We start from the raw sequence: 16,133 nt of genomic DNA, 5'->3' as shown, positions 1-16,133 counted from the left end.
CCCTGTTGCAAGTGTTATCGATCACAAGTAAACAGTGTGTTTCCCTAAGCTGCTGTTCCTGTACAAATTAGAGAGGTGTTCATTTGGGTTCCAGTCAGTGGGGTTTGCAAACTTTAATCTGTCAAATATTCAAGGTTTATACCTGTTAGTTAACTAGATTRATTTCTCTTTCCTCCTTTTTTTTTTCTTTTGTTTTTCWCTTGGAAATACCTTTGAAAGTGGCTTAGGTGTTTACACAATGCTGATGTTGAGAACTACGTTGTCAGATTTGTGAAGGAAGAGTCTGAAATAGAGGTATGCTCTAAATGTTGAAACCTATGCCATTAAAAAGAGAGAAAAAAAGTTACATTTTAAAAAAATAGTAGGAAACACTTAATTCTTGGTGACATTGAATAATTTTTCTTTTTTCTTGTGCAGGCCACATTTGTGCTTTATGGGTCTTTAAAATTTGTCCTACTTCCTGATTTTACTTGTTTTATGAAAATGATGCTCATTTTTTTCCATTTATTGATTTGCCTTGTGCTATTCTGAATTCGTGTCATTGGCATATTTGCAAATAATGAGGGGGGATGCTCCCCTTTTTTTCTTCTCGTTTCTTCTCGTTTTTTTCATTAGTGCTTGATGTGAGCCCATCCATGACCAGTCCTGAATAATTTCCAAGGGTCCTTTTCTCCTGAGCATCATCTTTGTGTTTGAAGTTACATACTTCTGATGGCTATCATCTCCCCTTTGTCCACACTGACAAGGAAGTAATAAATTTATTAAATCATGACTTCTGGTTATCAAGAATAAGAATATCCTTGTTGTTATGTTTTTGAACTCTGCCTCCTGAAGATCTAGGACCTTATTTACAGTACTTCAGGGGGAAGTACCACCAGGGGAAGAGCCGCCAGTGTTCATTTACCAGTGCTGCTTACTACCGAAGTTTGAAGAAATGTACTCAGTTTTATCCTGAGCCTTGCTAGGTGATGTGGTATTGCATGCTGTCGCAGTAGTAGGACATACTTGTTGCAGTTCTTTCAGGTGGTTTGGGTAAAGCAAGATCCTTGGTAAGGAAAAATTGTTCTTGGCCCTGCAATTTCAACTCTGTGGTGTGCAGTGCTATCATTATTCAAAAAGCAGTATAAGGATTAGCACCTGTCAACCCCTGAATTTAATGTTAAAACAATTTTGATATTCATTGTTCATGTGTAAAAGCCAGAAGAGACTGGAGAACAACAGAGTGAATTGTAGAGACAGTGGTAGTATCATGAACTGTGGTCTACCAAAGCTTAATTTGTAGGATTTTTTTTTTCTGGGATAGAGATAAGTTACTATAAAATATTTTCTTAATTTAGCCTTTGATAGCTGTAATTCATACTGTGATCACATGTTTTTATGTGATCACATAGCCTAAGGAGGCTTGTTAAACTTTAAAACCAGTTTTGTGTAATTGTTTTACAATTAACAGTCAAATTTTGCACCCGTCTGTGTGTCTTCTAAAGGAACCTTTCTGAAAATGCCTCTCTCTCCTAATTTGTGTTACAGATTTGCAAAAATAGTGATGTTTATTGATTTCTACTTTTCAGGCTTGTTTGGGATGCTGTAACACTGAGAAGGTCCGTATTGCTTACAACTGTATGTCAGAAAAGGTACAGTTTCAAAGTTCTTTAACTTCTTATGTATGTTTGATAACTGACTTTCTGTTGCTTGTCTTACTGAATACTTGTAATGGAAACACTGAAAAGTGGCTTTGTTTCCACTGCTCTGTGTCTGGATGTCTGTGATTTTGTAACTTGAAAGATTTTTTCCTGGTATGCAGAAGTATCTTGAAAGGTAATCTGTCATTCATTTGCTCCTTTGCAATATCATATACAGGAGTGATTTTTAGCCTGTTTCCAAGTAAATGTTAGCGAGTCTTTTCTAAATATAATAAGAACAAAAGTCCGTTGGCAGTTTAGTTTATGAAAAGAAAATAACAGACTAGAAATGATTGATTAAAGACCTAAGCTCAGTATCATATTTAAATCTTACCATGTATTTTTTTTAATAACTTTATCCTGGCTATGTAGCTTTAATTACCYAGTCTTTTTTATAAAGAGACAAGCTTCCGAAAGTTCCTGAATCATAATAATAATTATTATTATTGTAAAGTTTTGTGACATACGATGTTGTATCTCTTCTGATTAGAGCTTGAATTACTTCTCTTTATAGACAAGAAAGCTGAGACATGCAAGAGTTTGATATGTTGAAGGCCCCATGGCATAGTTCTCAGCTGTCCAGAGTTGCAGTTCGGAAATCAAGATACTAATGTACCTCATGACATTGGATGTTTCTTTACAGTTGAAACATAAAATGAATATAACATTGTCTTCCAGCACATTATTAACTCTTACTCTGCAGGATACTCCAGAGATGCTGAATGATTCTTTTTCTGTTTTTCTTATGCAATAATTATTTGGAGAGGGAGAAAGGGTAGGCATATGAGGAAAAGACTCTAGGCTGATGATCAGTAATGTACTCTAGTGCAAGAAGGGCATTTTTTGTTCATTTTTGCTTTCGTGGTCTCATGTTCTATTGATCTGTAGGATGTTGTGAGACCTTTGGKGAAGTATTTGTTGGAGTGAGTTGGAGAACGCAACTAAAAATGGAATGGAATTGGAAAGAATCAGAGATGAGATTAATTTTGCCTAACTTGTGGTTCTTAAAGCCTTTTGCTGTCACAGGAGAGAAATAGATTAGGTGAACTATCCTTTGGAAATGCCCATCTTTGGCATTTCCAGGGGACAGTGTATTAAAATGGTATCTGTTCTCCACTTAAGTGCTTAGTTTAGATATTGATGGAGGAGGAATGGAGGAATCCTACTCTCAGAGTCCAAAATGGTGAGAGAGTATTTTGTTGTTTGTCTCTGAAGGCCATTTCAGCTTTCATTCTTTGCGTACTGGGCCTGTTCTCTTCTCTGGGGTGAACTGGTGTTCATCACAGGCGTATCTTTGTTATTTTAGATTTCTAGCTCATTATCTGGCCGCTGCTGCTGATTTTCCAATGAAGTACATCCTGGTTACCGGTGGCGTCATCTCAGGCATTGGAAAAGGGATCATTGCAAGCAGCATTGGCACCATACTGAAATCATGTGGTCTCCGTGTCACTGCAATCAAAATTGATCCTTATATAAACATAGATGCTGGAACCTTCTCGCCGTACGAACATGGTATGTTAGATAAAGGATTAGTTTAGTCTCTTGGGAAAGACTAATCATCTTAAAATTTTAGGAGCTGAATTTTSAAAGTACATTTGATTGATATCTTTCTCCAGGTTATTGCCCATGGATTTCTTTCTGAAAAAGAAGTTTGCCAGCGAGCTACAAGACAGTCTCACATCTAGCTGGTCCTCATTTATARTGGAGAATATTACATTAGCTCTCTGGCATATTATTAGTTATTTATTAAAAACAGTTGTTTTCAGAGWTCCAAAGTGCTTTCAACAAATAGATATTTCTAATTCTTTTTCTTTGCTGAAATTTATCTGCTTGTTTATATCCTCTACTCAGCTCTGGTGAGGCCGCACCTGGAGTACTGTGTGCAGTTCTGGGCACCCCAGTATAGGAGGGACGTGGAGCTTCTSGAGAGGGTCCAGAGAAGGGCAACCAGGATGATTAAGGGAATGGAACATCTCTCGTATGAAGAGAGGCTGAGTGAGCTGGGCCTGTTTTCTCTGGAGAAGAGACRGCTCAGAGGGGATATGATTAATATGTATAAGTTCAGGAAGGGAGAATGCAGGGAGGAAGGGGACAGGCTGTTCTCACTGGTGGCCAGCGATAGGACGAGGGGTAATGGCCACAARCTGAAGCAYAAGAAGTTCCGTCTCCAGGTGAGGAGCAACTTCTTTACTGTTAGGGTAACAGAGCAGTGGAACAGGCTGCCCAGGGAGGTTGTGGAGTCTCCTACTCTGGAGGTCTTCAAAACCCGCCTGGATGCCACCCTGTGCCACATGCTGTAGGTGTGCCTGCTTGAGCAGGAAGGTTGGACTAGATGATCTGTAGAGGTCCCTTCCAACCTTAAATATTCTGTGAATCTGTGAATCTGTGTATAATCAATATCAACACTTTGGAGTTSATCTTCCAGCCTCCATTTATGCGTACTTTCCCCTCTTAAAAGCTAGGGCTTAAGAAAAGAAAAAAAGACCCCCCTCCCTGCCCCCTCAAACGCCATGCCCTTTGGCAGAGCTGAAAACTGGTTGTTTTACTTCCAAAGTGGCGGAAACGCACAGTGCACCAGCCCTCTCTCAGAAAGCGAAATTTAACTAATCCAGAAGTCATGAACTTTCAGGAGTACATGCACTGCACTGGGGAACTTCTGCCTTTACCTTTGGTGGTAAAATTTTTGCAATAACTTGAGATTGTCAGAATGTGTTTTTGCACTRTCTCAAGCAGAGGGGAAGGGAGAGCAAATGTGGCATCCTATTCCCACCCAGCATTTTTTTTTCTCTCAATTTGTGGAGGATTTTCTTATTACTTGTGAAAAAACACTAGCCAGCAAGATAGTTAGGACAAAAAAACTTAATGGCAAGCACCTTTTGTTAACATTTTGGTGAAAATATGAGCGAAGTGAATTTTTATTTGTCTATTTCCAGTTTCCTAAAAAGATTATTATTAAAAACAAAACAAAACCGTAATGCTCTACGGATCTGCATATGAGAAATATTGACTGTGCTGTTTCTGTTGACTGAGATGGCAATTTGGGGGTACTGAGTAAGAGCTCAATGCTCCACAGGATTAGGAATGTCGTTCACTCTATTGTGTGTGTTTTTTTCTTTTACTGTTTATTTTGAGGCAGAGTGTTGTGTCTAGGTGGAGTATATATTTCCATAAGATAGAGTAAACCTTCAAGGGAATAATAATAAATATTAGTAATAATAATAATTATTATTTTCTTTTCCATTACTCTTGTATCTTGTCCAGCTGTTAATTCATTGGCTCAGGGCAAATCCTTTAGGGATCTTCTGAAGCTTAGGAACSAGAGTGGAGGCAGTAAGCTTAATTGCTTCAAAAGTTGACAAGATTCAGAGTTTAGACCTTCCTTAGGGGTTTAAGAAAAGTCTGAACCCTGAAGCAAACTCCACTGCAGTCAATGGAAAATTCTCTCTAGATTTTTTCAGGGTCAGAAATAACCCTGGCCATGTATGTAATAGACTAAATACATACAATGAAACAATTGAAGAAGMAGCAATAATAATATTTGTGAAAGTATTTATGTTACTCATAATTTTACTCCAGATCTAGGTCTTACTCATTAATCATAAAATAGACCCAATCAGCAGGAATTCATGGTGAAGCACTTTGAAAGTACATTATAATTCATGCTTAGAATTAATGCTTAGAAAAACACAKTTTTTTGCTGCCATGTGAATTACTACGTTGTCTATAGCTGATTTATCATATCTGAAAATTGCTTTCTTCCCATAAAGTATTGTAACAGGCTGTTGAAATGCCTGTGAAATATTTTTAGGTAAATTAAATATTTTGCCAATATACTTCATTTTCAAAAGCATTTGTGACTGGCAGGTAGACATTCTTTGGAAGAGTTAATTGTATCAAATAGTCACACAGGATGGGGTCACAGATGTAGCTGTAGCATGTGCTTATGATACAAACTAGTGCCCTATATCACTCTTTTAAAAGCAGTTCTTAAGCTGTAAGGTATGTTTGTGGTACTCCTGTTTGTTTAGTAACAGCTGATTTATTGCTTTTTCGTCTGTTAACATTTTTCGCCTAAGCTATCATATTATTTTTAATGATTTAACTTTTTTTCAGGTGAAGTTTTTGTACTGAATGATGGTGGAGAAGTTGACTTAGATTTGGGAAATTATGAGAGATTCTTGGACATTAGTCTGTATAAAGATAACAACATCACCACTGGGAAGATATATCAGCATGTCATCAATAAAGAAAGACACGGGGATTACCTGGGAAAAACTGTGCAAGGTGATATTTTTAGTTCTATGAATTGCTTCTATGTTCGGTCTCCACAAAAGAGTGCTCTGTCTAGAGATACTGATAAAGTATTCACTGGCTTGCTCCTTTTTTCCTTCTCAGGAAATGTGGTCCTGTTCTTGTGAGGCTGGACTTCTGGGTTTAAGGAAAGGAGGAATATATAAAGGTGCTAGTAGTTCCCTTTTCACTTCCTGTTTATTTYCTATGGAGAGTGAAATATGGGCCTAAAATACAAAGTGCTTCAGGTATTTGTTTTGATTTGTCTTGCAGTTGTTCCGCACATCACTGATGCGGTTCAAGAATGGGTAATGAATCAGGCAAAAGTTCCAGTGGATGATGACAGAAAAGAACCACAGATATGTGTTATTGAGGCAAGTAGCTTCCTTTCTTTTTGCTCTCATTTAGTTTAAAATAAGCAGAAAAACAATAAATGGAAAAGTTGCACGAGAACAATAACAAGGGGTAGGATTATCGGTACTTTAACTTAAAACTTAATTTTCTGTTTCTTCCATGTGATTTTTTTCAGTATGGTTCAAAACACATAAAATACATTTTTTACAGGTTTTGATGGTACATGTGACTATCTTTCAATTGTGAAATGCTAAAGGAGTTAAATTACATTTGTGTGTCAAGCTCTCAAGAACGTTTTCTAGTACTGAACACAAATATGCAGTTCTGCTAGAAGCCACATGGGGGCACACGAAGACCATATTCTGAAATCCATTCGCTGCACAAATTTGGGAGATAATTTTTCAGTGTTTAGTTACCCTGTTATAGCTCTTTCTTTGAACGATATCTAATTCATGTGTTTATAAATCAAGCTTGTCATAAACTTGGTCTGTGTCCCCGCTTTGACTTGGTAATTAACGTTTAAATGCTTTTAATACTAGAAATAGGAGTTCATATTGTCCATATGTCATTTTTTGATGTGGGAGAGCTATCATAATGTTGCTAGATGCATGTGTCTYGTTGACCACAATTGTTTATTAATCTGGCAGTCAGAAAAATAAAAACTGCTTCTCAGCACAAAAACCTTCACATTGGCCAAATAATGATTACTTTTGCACCACTTTTAAGGTAATGGAAGTCACACGAAAGCATGTAATTTTTTTCAGTGTCACCACTTATCTTCATGTACGAAATGTACGTGCTTGGCTGTATGTGAACGTGAGCAAGGAAAGTCATTACAGTAGGTGTCCCTGCTTGAGCAGGGGGGTTGGACTAGGGGTTGGACCCCAGAGGTCCCTTCCAATCTCAACCAGGCTGTGATTCTCTGATTCTCCATGGGAAGCAAATCATGCAGAACATATGAGAGTTGGGCCCTTTGCAGAATATACTTGCAAAAGCAAATTTCAATTGCCATGCTTTTCTCTCTAAAATAATAGAAATTGCTGAAGCTTCAAGAGATAGATGTTCTTGTGCTTTTACTTTCTGCCACTCTGACAGATCCAAGCTCTCTTTTTCAGCTGGGTGGAACTATTGGAGACATTGAAGGAATGCCGTTTGTTGAGGCRTTTAGACAGTTCCAGTTCAAAGCAAAGAGAGATAACTTCTGTAATATCCATGTTAGTCTGGTACCACAGGTGAGTTGTAAATGTATTTTAATTATCAGCCAACTTTTACTCTGTGTTGGATTATATATTTGCTTACTTTGTCCTCTTCAGAGGGATTGTCGGAAGGGATTAAAGGTTAAGAGATAGGAAACCTCACTTCACTTAATAAAGTGATTAATAAAGGCCCTGGCCTTTTTTATTGATGCAAGAGTCTGATATTCTAAGTTACAAAAAAAGGAAAAAAATATCAGTATTAATTTATCTAGAGAGTTGCACATACTTGTTGTACAGGGCTGATTTTTTTTCCCTTCTAAGTCTAAATTTTACTTCAYGAAGAGCTTTTGTTATTATTTTAAGGGAGAAGTATTCACTGAGAAAGTTTTGGAAAGCAGAGGTTTAATAGTGATGACGTGATTGCATCTTGTGYAGAAAAGAGACTATGCAGCTAATTTTCAGTGGGATTGATCCTCTGTATTTGAGAACAGAATCATCCTTACTATATCTCATTATTTCCAGTATAGAMTTTGTGCTGTGTTGGACATTTATAAGCAAAGCCCAACTTTTGGAATTTTCTTCTTTTGAGTCATTTATATTGTTCTTTTTCCTCAAAAAAAAAAAGGAAAAAAAAACCCAAAACACTAACAGAACCAACAGAAAAAAAAAAAAAAAGCGAGCTTGACCTGAGTTTGGACCATATATTTACTGATTTTTTTTTTGTAATAGATGCAGTAACAGTGTCAGTTGGTGGCATGTTGCAGCTCTTAGATGTATGGTTACTTCCTGCATGTATTATTACTTACAGTGACTTATTTTTCTATTCTTTTCAGCCTAATGCCACTGGTGAGCAGAAAACCAAACCAACACAGAACAGTGTCCGAGCATTGAGGGGCTTAGGTTTATCTCCAGATTTGGTGAGTTCAGGAGTTAACAAATACAGATTTTTACCTATATTTCATCTAAAAGTATCCTTACATGAGCACTGTTCRTTGAATCTGCCTTATTCTCTCATGAGAGATGAGAGTTTTAAGAGAAATGCAACATATAAGGTGCAGTGCTGCATTGAAAGCTACGGGAAATGAAATTATAGAAACTTCTTCTAAGTTAACACAGTCCAAATCCCTTCAGTACCTTGGGAGTGGAGGTGTGTTCTTCTCATAAAGGGAAGGCACGGCTTAAAAATAATCAAAAAAATCATCTTTTTGTGTGATGAACATGCATTTGAGGTATAATGATCCCAGAGTTTCATCATATGCCAGGAAGCAGAAGACATCAAAGGCTAAACTCCTTCTAGTCTCATGTCCATGCTAGCAAATATGTGCTTTTKTTTTCCCTGGATGCAACATGTGCTTTGCTGTGGCTTTTCCTTGKGAGCAGAGAGGGTATACAACTGATTTGCAGCTCCCTGTTGTCATATTGCTCTGCTATTGAGAAGAGAGCCTGGGGGTCACTCTAATTGGCTTGCTCAGGTGTTAGTGGCAGTGAGGCTGAGGCAACACAGGATTCACATGCTGGTACAACCACAGTTCAGACACTTCACATCTTCCTGAGCTGCCACTGACAGAATTGAAGATGGTCTGTTTCTTGATCTCTCCCTGGAAGATGACTTTTTTTTTTTTTTTTTTTTTTAATGTAAGTCTGCTCTAATAAGTCAAAGAATATTTTTTGGACTTGATTCTGGAGGCTGTCAAGTGTTTTCATTCCTTGTGTCCTTTCCATTCACCTACATTCCACTGAGAGAAAAGGCTTCTTAGCCCTTCTCAGAAATGAAAGAGCAGTGACATTAGTGGTGACATTAGCTATTGATTCTGAATAACAGCGATAGCCTCAAAAGGAGAAATGATTCTTAAAATGATATTCACACAAWTTTTTTTTGTTGTATTTCTTTCCATTATTTTTTGCAGACTTTTTGGTCTGTGTGTTCTTCCATTTGAAAACTATTTTCAACTGAATGTTAAATTATATGGTACTTCACAAGCATATCTTTTTAATCCCTCTTATGCTAATTGCATAGGGAAGATTGCATCTAATTTCTGGAGAGAGTTAAGATAATTGCTAGTGCCTGATAATTTTTCTCCCCCCAAAAATCAGCTTTTAAAAGCTGTGTGTGTATGTGTAATATAATGGACTCATGTAGTTACTTCTCTGGGTTGTCTCAGCTGTTTGCCTGCCATGGCCTGCTCTCCATGGGATGTTTGAAGAGCTTAGTGAACACACGGTGTCTGTGCAGTATTAGACTTGGTTATGCCATTTTGAAAAGTGATGTTTTTATGTTTGCCCGTGCTGTCCTATTCATCTCTTCCTTTCTATATTCTGTTGCTTTTGGATGCATCTCAGCCGCTGTTACTTAGTTTTTCATTTCATGCTGCTTCTGATGCTTCTGTTTTATGTGACTCCATTAGCTCTGTTGTTAGCTTTAAATTATCACAGCAAGGTGGATTACAGATTCCAAACTGGGTGTGTTTGTGTACTCAGGCTATTGTGGTTTATGAATAATATCTTCAAACATTACCCAATTTTTCAGTAATGTTCCAAGTTCTGTTATGCTTAGCTGAAGAAAATGTACACATTATGTCAAAGTTCTTTTTGATTATTAGAATATTTGCTAATTTTCCTGTGCATTTGGCATAGTTTTTTTGTGATTCTCAAATTTCTTGCTAGGGGAAGTTGATTAGATTTTTTTTCAGTTTCAGCCTAGCTAAGTTGCATCCTGGAAGGTGATCAATGATCAGCAACATGTTTCTGAACAAAAAAAAATCTTAATGTGTTAAGTAGTTGCACTTACTAGACAGAAGGGGAAAATAATAAATTATTCTTTTAAGAGAATTATTATATTTGRTGCAGGTTTCAAAACAAATGATGAAGGTAAGTAATCTATACATTCCAACACCAGAATATTTCAGAATATTTAAGGTTGGAATATTTAAGGTTGGAATCAGTGTTTCTAAGTTCCTAAAATTAGCTAATGCAAAAAACCTTCCAACAAACTCCAAACAAACTTTTTTTTTTGAAAAAAAGCAAACATTCTTAGAATACTTGAGTTTTATTTCCATCAGCAAAATAATCACAGTATAATTGCATAATTACACTAGAAAAAAATAGAAAATTGTAAAATAGTGGGGTTTTTTTCATTGTAATCCTTCCTTTTGATCATAATAGGTGAATTAACAATTTCCAAAAAAGGCACTGAAGTACTCAAGGCTAGAAAATACGGATTTAAACTAAGTATTGTTGCTCTGAGTTCAATTGATGAGGTCTTTTTTTTTTTTTTTTTGATTCATTATATCAGTTGTGCTTAAAATGCTGCTTGACTTAGAGTGTTACAATAGTGGCTACAAAAAAGGAGAGCATAAAGGAGAAAGAAACTCTACAAAGGAAGCTATAGGAAGGTTAAGAGGTAAAAGGGGGTCAGTATGGGCAAGTGGTGTTGGGGTAATTGATTGTGAGCTATGATGTATAGTAGAACTCACAGTATATTTCCACAGAATTGCTGAAGGAGCTGGTCTATTCATGAGTATTATTGAGGATCTTCTACAGGTTTTCCTAGAAAAGATTTATGATTTTACTTTTGGTTGCAACAGATTGTCTGCAGAAGTGCTAAACCTATAGAAATGGCAGTGAAGGAAAAGATCTCCATGTTTTGCCACGTGGAGCCTGAACAGGTCAGTAATGAACCATTTGTAAATCATTATATATGTAGCAAAGCATCCAAATATATATATATGCATTTCTGTTTTCAACTTTAGACTATTCTATTAATATGAACGTGTAAGTAATGTGTAATAGGCTGTTCATGCCCTTCAACATGTGTAGAATGCCTATAATATAAATTYTTCTGTAGTTCATATATGATTTTGATATTAATTCTTGTAGATATCTGCTGTTTGAAAACTAGTTTTGGTAAATCAAATGCCCTTTGCAGTTAATGTAACAGATAATGTTAAAAGGATAATAGATGCTCACACTGATGCTGTGTTTCAAGTTTGTGTCAATGTTGACCTCTCTGGCAATGTGTGAGAAATAAGCCTTTTTATAGTAAGGCCCTAGATGAGAACATAGAGGACAGTGTGGCCATTATTTTTCCCTCATGCCCATCTGCATCTTACTCTTTGTAGGAGATAACCCCTTGAGGTGGCTTCTGGGGAAACTTGCCCTCTGCAGCATAGGCAGCATAGTCCCTTTATACCTGAGCTTCCAGGAGAGCTCACTCTCAAAGGAGTAGCTCTCTGCACAGCATTGCTTTGTCAGAGATTTGCCTTTGAGGGTAGAAGCTCAGCAGTTGTATTACTCACTGTTTTCCTGAGAAGCTGGTGGTATCAATGTCTGCAAAGTGCTGCGCTGCTCCAGGTCTGTTCTGATTCGCCCAGATCTCCAGACACAGCAGCACTGTGTTGTGTGAAGTAGGGGTGCCTTGGGTGATAAGACCCAGTGGACYGATGTGCTGTGTCCAGCTGCCATGCTCTGCTGAAGCCCTGTCTTTGCTCTTTGTAACTGCTGCCCTAAGAGTTCTGCGAGGCCATCCTTACCTACCCTGTGTGTCTTAAAATTAATGAGCCACTTCTGGATTTTAGACCATTGAAACAGTCTGTCCAGAAGAGATCATGGATTCCATGAATTCCAAGCTCTGTTGGCTAGATCACTCATGATGCATGATGTCCTACTCTGTGGTTGGAATTGTACAAAGATCACATCTCTAAGGATTCCCTAAAATGAACGAGGATTTTTTTTATTTTATTTTGTGCACTGAAGGATTAGTTGCATCATCAATCTTTCTCCTGTAGCTGTGCTCCGTGCTGGCAGAAAAGAAGCTGCAGATTTAGTTTGTGCCTAAAACTCTGATTTATTACCTCAAGGTGGGGTCAGGCTTTTTAGCTTGTCTTTGCATTCCTTTTCTTCGCTGTCATAACTAATCCAGGACCATATGCTATTTTGTCCCTGTCTTCCTCTGTAACAAAAAAATCCACTTGCTCTAAGTGCATTTTTGGTTACTTTTATTAAGTAAATAATGAGTGGCATCCTCCTTACTTCTAAATATGTGCCACTGAAGCAAAACCAGTCTCTTTGGCTTGCTTCAGGATTTTAACAATCTCCATGGTCAGCAATGCTGTAACCTAGAGCAGCCAGTGGTTCTTTCTAAATATTCTGTCCTTAAGATGGTAGTTCGTAGCTGCCAAGTTTGGAAGAACAGTTGGATAAGGTCCCACTGCAGGAAGATTGTGACTGCTCTGTTCCTTTGCTGTTGAGTTGGTGCATGGAGAGGAGTACATGCTTTACTCGGTACATGGAGAGGAGTACATGCTTTACTTGACGAACAATAAGAAGTCAAGGATAACTAAGAAAGCATCCTTTATTTCTCATGGGTAGCGGGGAGAGGACACTCATGGTCAGGATTCAGAACTTTGCAGTCTCATGTTTGCTAAATGCAATGAACTTAATTGCAAGCAGCTTGGACCATTTATAAATACATGTTCTGGATTAAATGACCCATGAATGAGTTACCTTCATCATTTAATTACATAATCTAATTCACTAAGAAAATCTGTTGTAGAAGATTGTATCATGATATAGATGGATCTATTTTGTGAAATTCTATTTGTGTTCTTCCTTTTTTAGAAAATATATTATGTGAGAGAAAAAGAAGGTTTTCTTTTTTCTTTTTTTAACAGGATCCTTCTTGTGGGGTCAGAGGTTTATATTAAAACTGATATGTTGCTAGGCTTGACAAGATGTCTTTGTACCGTATTCAGTTCAAGGGAACCTTGTTTTTACTTTCATGGTAACTTTTTTTGTGTAAATTTAATGGAATCTGAAGTGTTGGCTGTATTGTCCTGCTCATTCAGAGAAAAGTCTGTGAAGAGCATAATGTATGTAGAATACAAAACACATGTAGAATATGAAATGTGGAATGCATGTTTTCTGCGAAAGAGTATTTAGCTAACTTCTTTGTGTTATGTATTTTTTAGGTGATATTTATCCACGATGTTTCTTCCACTTACCGGGTACCAATCCTGCTGGAGGAACAAGGCATTATCAAGTATTTTAAACAGCGATTAAATTTACCTATTGATGACCAGCCAAGTGATCTTTTAATGAAATGGAAGAAAATGGCTGACAGGTATCTAAATCCTGCCCCTCTTTTTTGTAGTGCTTACATTTAATCAGTTAGACAATTAGCTCCTGTGAAGATGGACTGCTGGATTTGGTAGAATGCTGCTGATCAACACCTGAAGGTGTCTGGGGTTTAAAAATATGGATGTGTTTGAGATTTTAGAAGATATATTGTGAAATTAAAGACAAAAGAGGCRTTGTCTTGTTAAAGTGCTTTCTTTGTGAAAACTGTAGTAATAACTAGAAAACTTATTTTTGTTAGGTATGAAAGGTTGCTGAAGGTGTGTTCCATAGCTCTCGTTGGCAAGTACACAAAACTAAGTGACTGYTATGCATCTGTTTTCAAGGCCCTGGAACACTCAGCGCTGGCAATTAATCACAAACTGGATTTAATGGTGAGAATATGTCTGTATTTTGCTTGCAGAAATTCTTTGGATACACTGTCCTAGTTCCCAACAATGAGGCAGTTTTAATTTGTATTATAATTAGGAAATGAAGCATGAAGATAAATACGGAATGGCCATAAATGCTTCACTTTTTAAGAAGTCTAGAGACTTCTTAAGAAGTCTGGAGGTTTTTTTCCCCCCCGCCTTTGGAACTAAATTTATCTGAAAAAAACACTGCAGATACCTAGCATTGAATCTGATTTAAAAAACAGACTTTATATGTATATATAAAATTTACTAATATATATAAAATTTACTATATATATAGTATTTATTTACTATAAAATTTATATATGTATTTACTAATATATATATAAAATATTTACTAATTATTTAATAGAAATAGATCTGATTATTATATATAATCATAATATATATTATATATAATCTGATATATCTTTTATGTATATATCTTTTATACATCTATAGTTTGATATATCTATTGAAGAAGATACGTAGTCCAGCATCTGGACTGAGAAGCACAGCAACTGACTGAGAGGCAACAGACTCAATTAAGAACATGAGAAATTCTGATTCAAAAAAAAAGGGAAAAATTATCCTGGGGATGGTCAAACTTGGAACCGATGCCTAGGGAAGCTGTGAGATCTCTGGCCTTGGAGATTCTCATCTTGGCTGGAAATGACTGAGCTGCCTGCTCTGACTTGATGTGCTTTGAGCAGGGCGTTAGCGTAGGCTTCGGAGGCCCCCTCCAAACTGGGGGATTTTGTAATTAATTTTCAATGTAATTAGTTTCTTCCTCCAACCACCTAGCATGATAAACTATCCTTTTAGTCTACTCATACTAACTATATGTTAGTATAGAATAATAATTATTTTTGAATGCTGTTGCCATGTTCCATTTTTTATACCTTTYGGAGTATGGAGAAAAAAAAACTTGCTAGAAGGCAATCATATCACATCTGAAAAACTTCACGCAATCTTTTCCTTCTTTTGTTTCTCTACACACAAATGTGTTCTGTCAGTCCACATGATTTATTTTTTGCAGTGGATGRTCTGCAACAGCATGTTATTAATTATGTTATTCTCAGAAAAAAAAATACTGTGTCAAAGCCAGAAGTCAAACCGGGATCTCTTGCCCTCAGTGCAGTACTTAACCACTTATCCATTTGCTCTGTTGGTACCTCTGGAACTATGTTTGCTAATGGCAGTGGAGATTAATCGAGGATCTCTGGTAGAGCTGATATTTTCCGGTTAATGCCTAGTCGTGTCTTTCTTGCAGGCTAGATACTCTAGGCTGATCTAGAGTAGACAAACAGTGGCACCCAAGAGCTGTGAAACTCAACTCCCTGGCCACAACCCAGTTGGATGTCAGGATCCAAAAGTTCCGCAGGAACTTAAGGAAAAAATTCTTAACAGTGAGGGTGACAGAGCACTGGAACAGGCTGTGGGGAGAGGTTGTGGAGTCTCCTCTGGAGATCTTCCAAACCTGCTTGGATGCCACCTTGTGCCACATGCTCTAGGTGACCCTATGTGTGCTGACTGRTTGGACTAGATGACCTCTAGAGGTCCCTTCCAACTTAAGGATTCTATGATTCTTTAATGAGGCTGGCACCATCCTTCGGTCAGTTTTCCATAGGARGTAGGTCTGGACTGTAGAGCACTCTGGCAAGTCTGCTTGCCTGGTGAGTCGCAAAATGAGGGCAAGAGGCTGGCAACACCTTCCAGGCTCGTACAAAGAGGCAGGGATAGATTGCCACAGCTGCTTGGAGCAAGTACTGGCACCTCTCTGGAGTTATTACATGTCTACTGGGAAAATCACTTGAAAAATATAGTGAGTTTGTCTTAATGCTGTAGAAATTGTTTATACGGTTGGTGCTGCTTTTTCTGTGGAAGGATACACTGTTTTATTGCATATTTTTCTCTTAGTACATAGACTCGATAGATCTTGAACGTTCTACAGAAGTTGAGAACCCGGTGAAATATCACCAGGCCTGGCAAAAGCTGTGCAAAGCAGAGTAAGTGGCAACAGGTATACTGCAGACCAAATACCCACTGGGATTTACTTTACATGATGTAGAGTGTTTTCGTGGATCATT

General features: G+C 37.4%; 1 protein-coding gene across 2 annotated transcripts in view; it reads left to right on the top strand.

Moving 5' to 3' along the window:
* Nucleotides 1–194: 194 nt before the first annotated feature.
* Nucleotides 195–16,133, top strand: part of CTPS2 (CTP synthase 2) — a 68,692-nt gene continuing 52,753 nt past the window's right edge. For both annotated transcript variants that reach the window (XM_026035313.1, XM_026035312.1), the window contains exons 1-12: nt 195–294; nt 616–749; nt 1,569–1,631; nt 2,986–3,191; nt 5,793–5,963; nt 6,243–6,343; nt 7,439–7,555; nt 8,353–8,436; nt 11,104–11,184; nt 13,486–13,637; nt 13,893–14,025; nt 15,964–16,052. In XM_026035313.1, coding sequence (XP_025891098.1) covers nt 712–749; nt 1,569–1,631; nt 2,986–3,191; nt 5,793–5,963; nt 6,243–6,343; nt 7,439–7,555; nt 8,353–8,436; nt 11,104–11,184; nt 13,486–13,637; nt 13,893–14,025; nt 15,964–16,052 — 1,235 coding nt within the window. In that variant the 5' untranslated portion in view covers nt 195–294; nt 616–711. The remainder of the gene's footprint in view (nt 295–615; nt 750–1,568; nt 1,632–2,985; nt 3,192–5,792; nt 5,964–6,242; nt 6,344–7,438; nt 7,556–8,352; nt 8,437–11,103; nt 11,185–13,485; nt 13,638–13,892; nt 14,026–15,963; nt 16,053–16,133) is intronic.

This window comes from Nothoprocta perdicaria, unplaced genomic scaffold, assembly GCF_003342845.1.
Source record: "Nothoprocta perdicaria isolate Ctin4 unplaced genomic scaffold, notPer1 scaffold_158, whole genome shotgun sequence".
In the NCBI taxonomy this organism is placed as follows: domain Eukaryota; kingdom Metazoa; phylum Chordata; class Aves; order Tinamiformes; family Tinamidae; genus Nothoprocta; species Nothoprocta perdicaria.
Note: the sequence above shows the minus strand (reverse complement) of the source record. Positions and strands in the feature narration are given on the sequence as shown.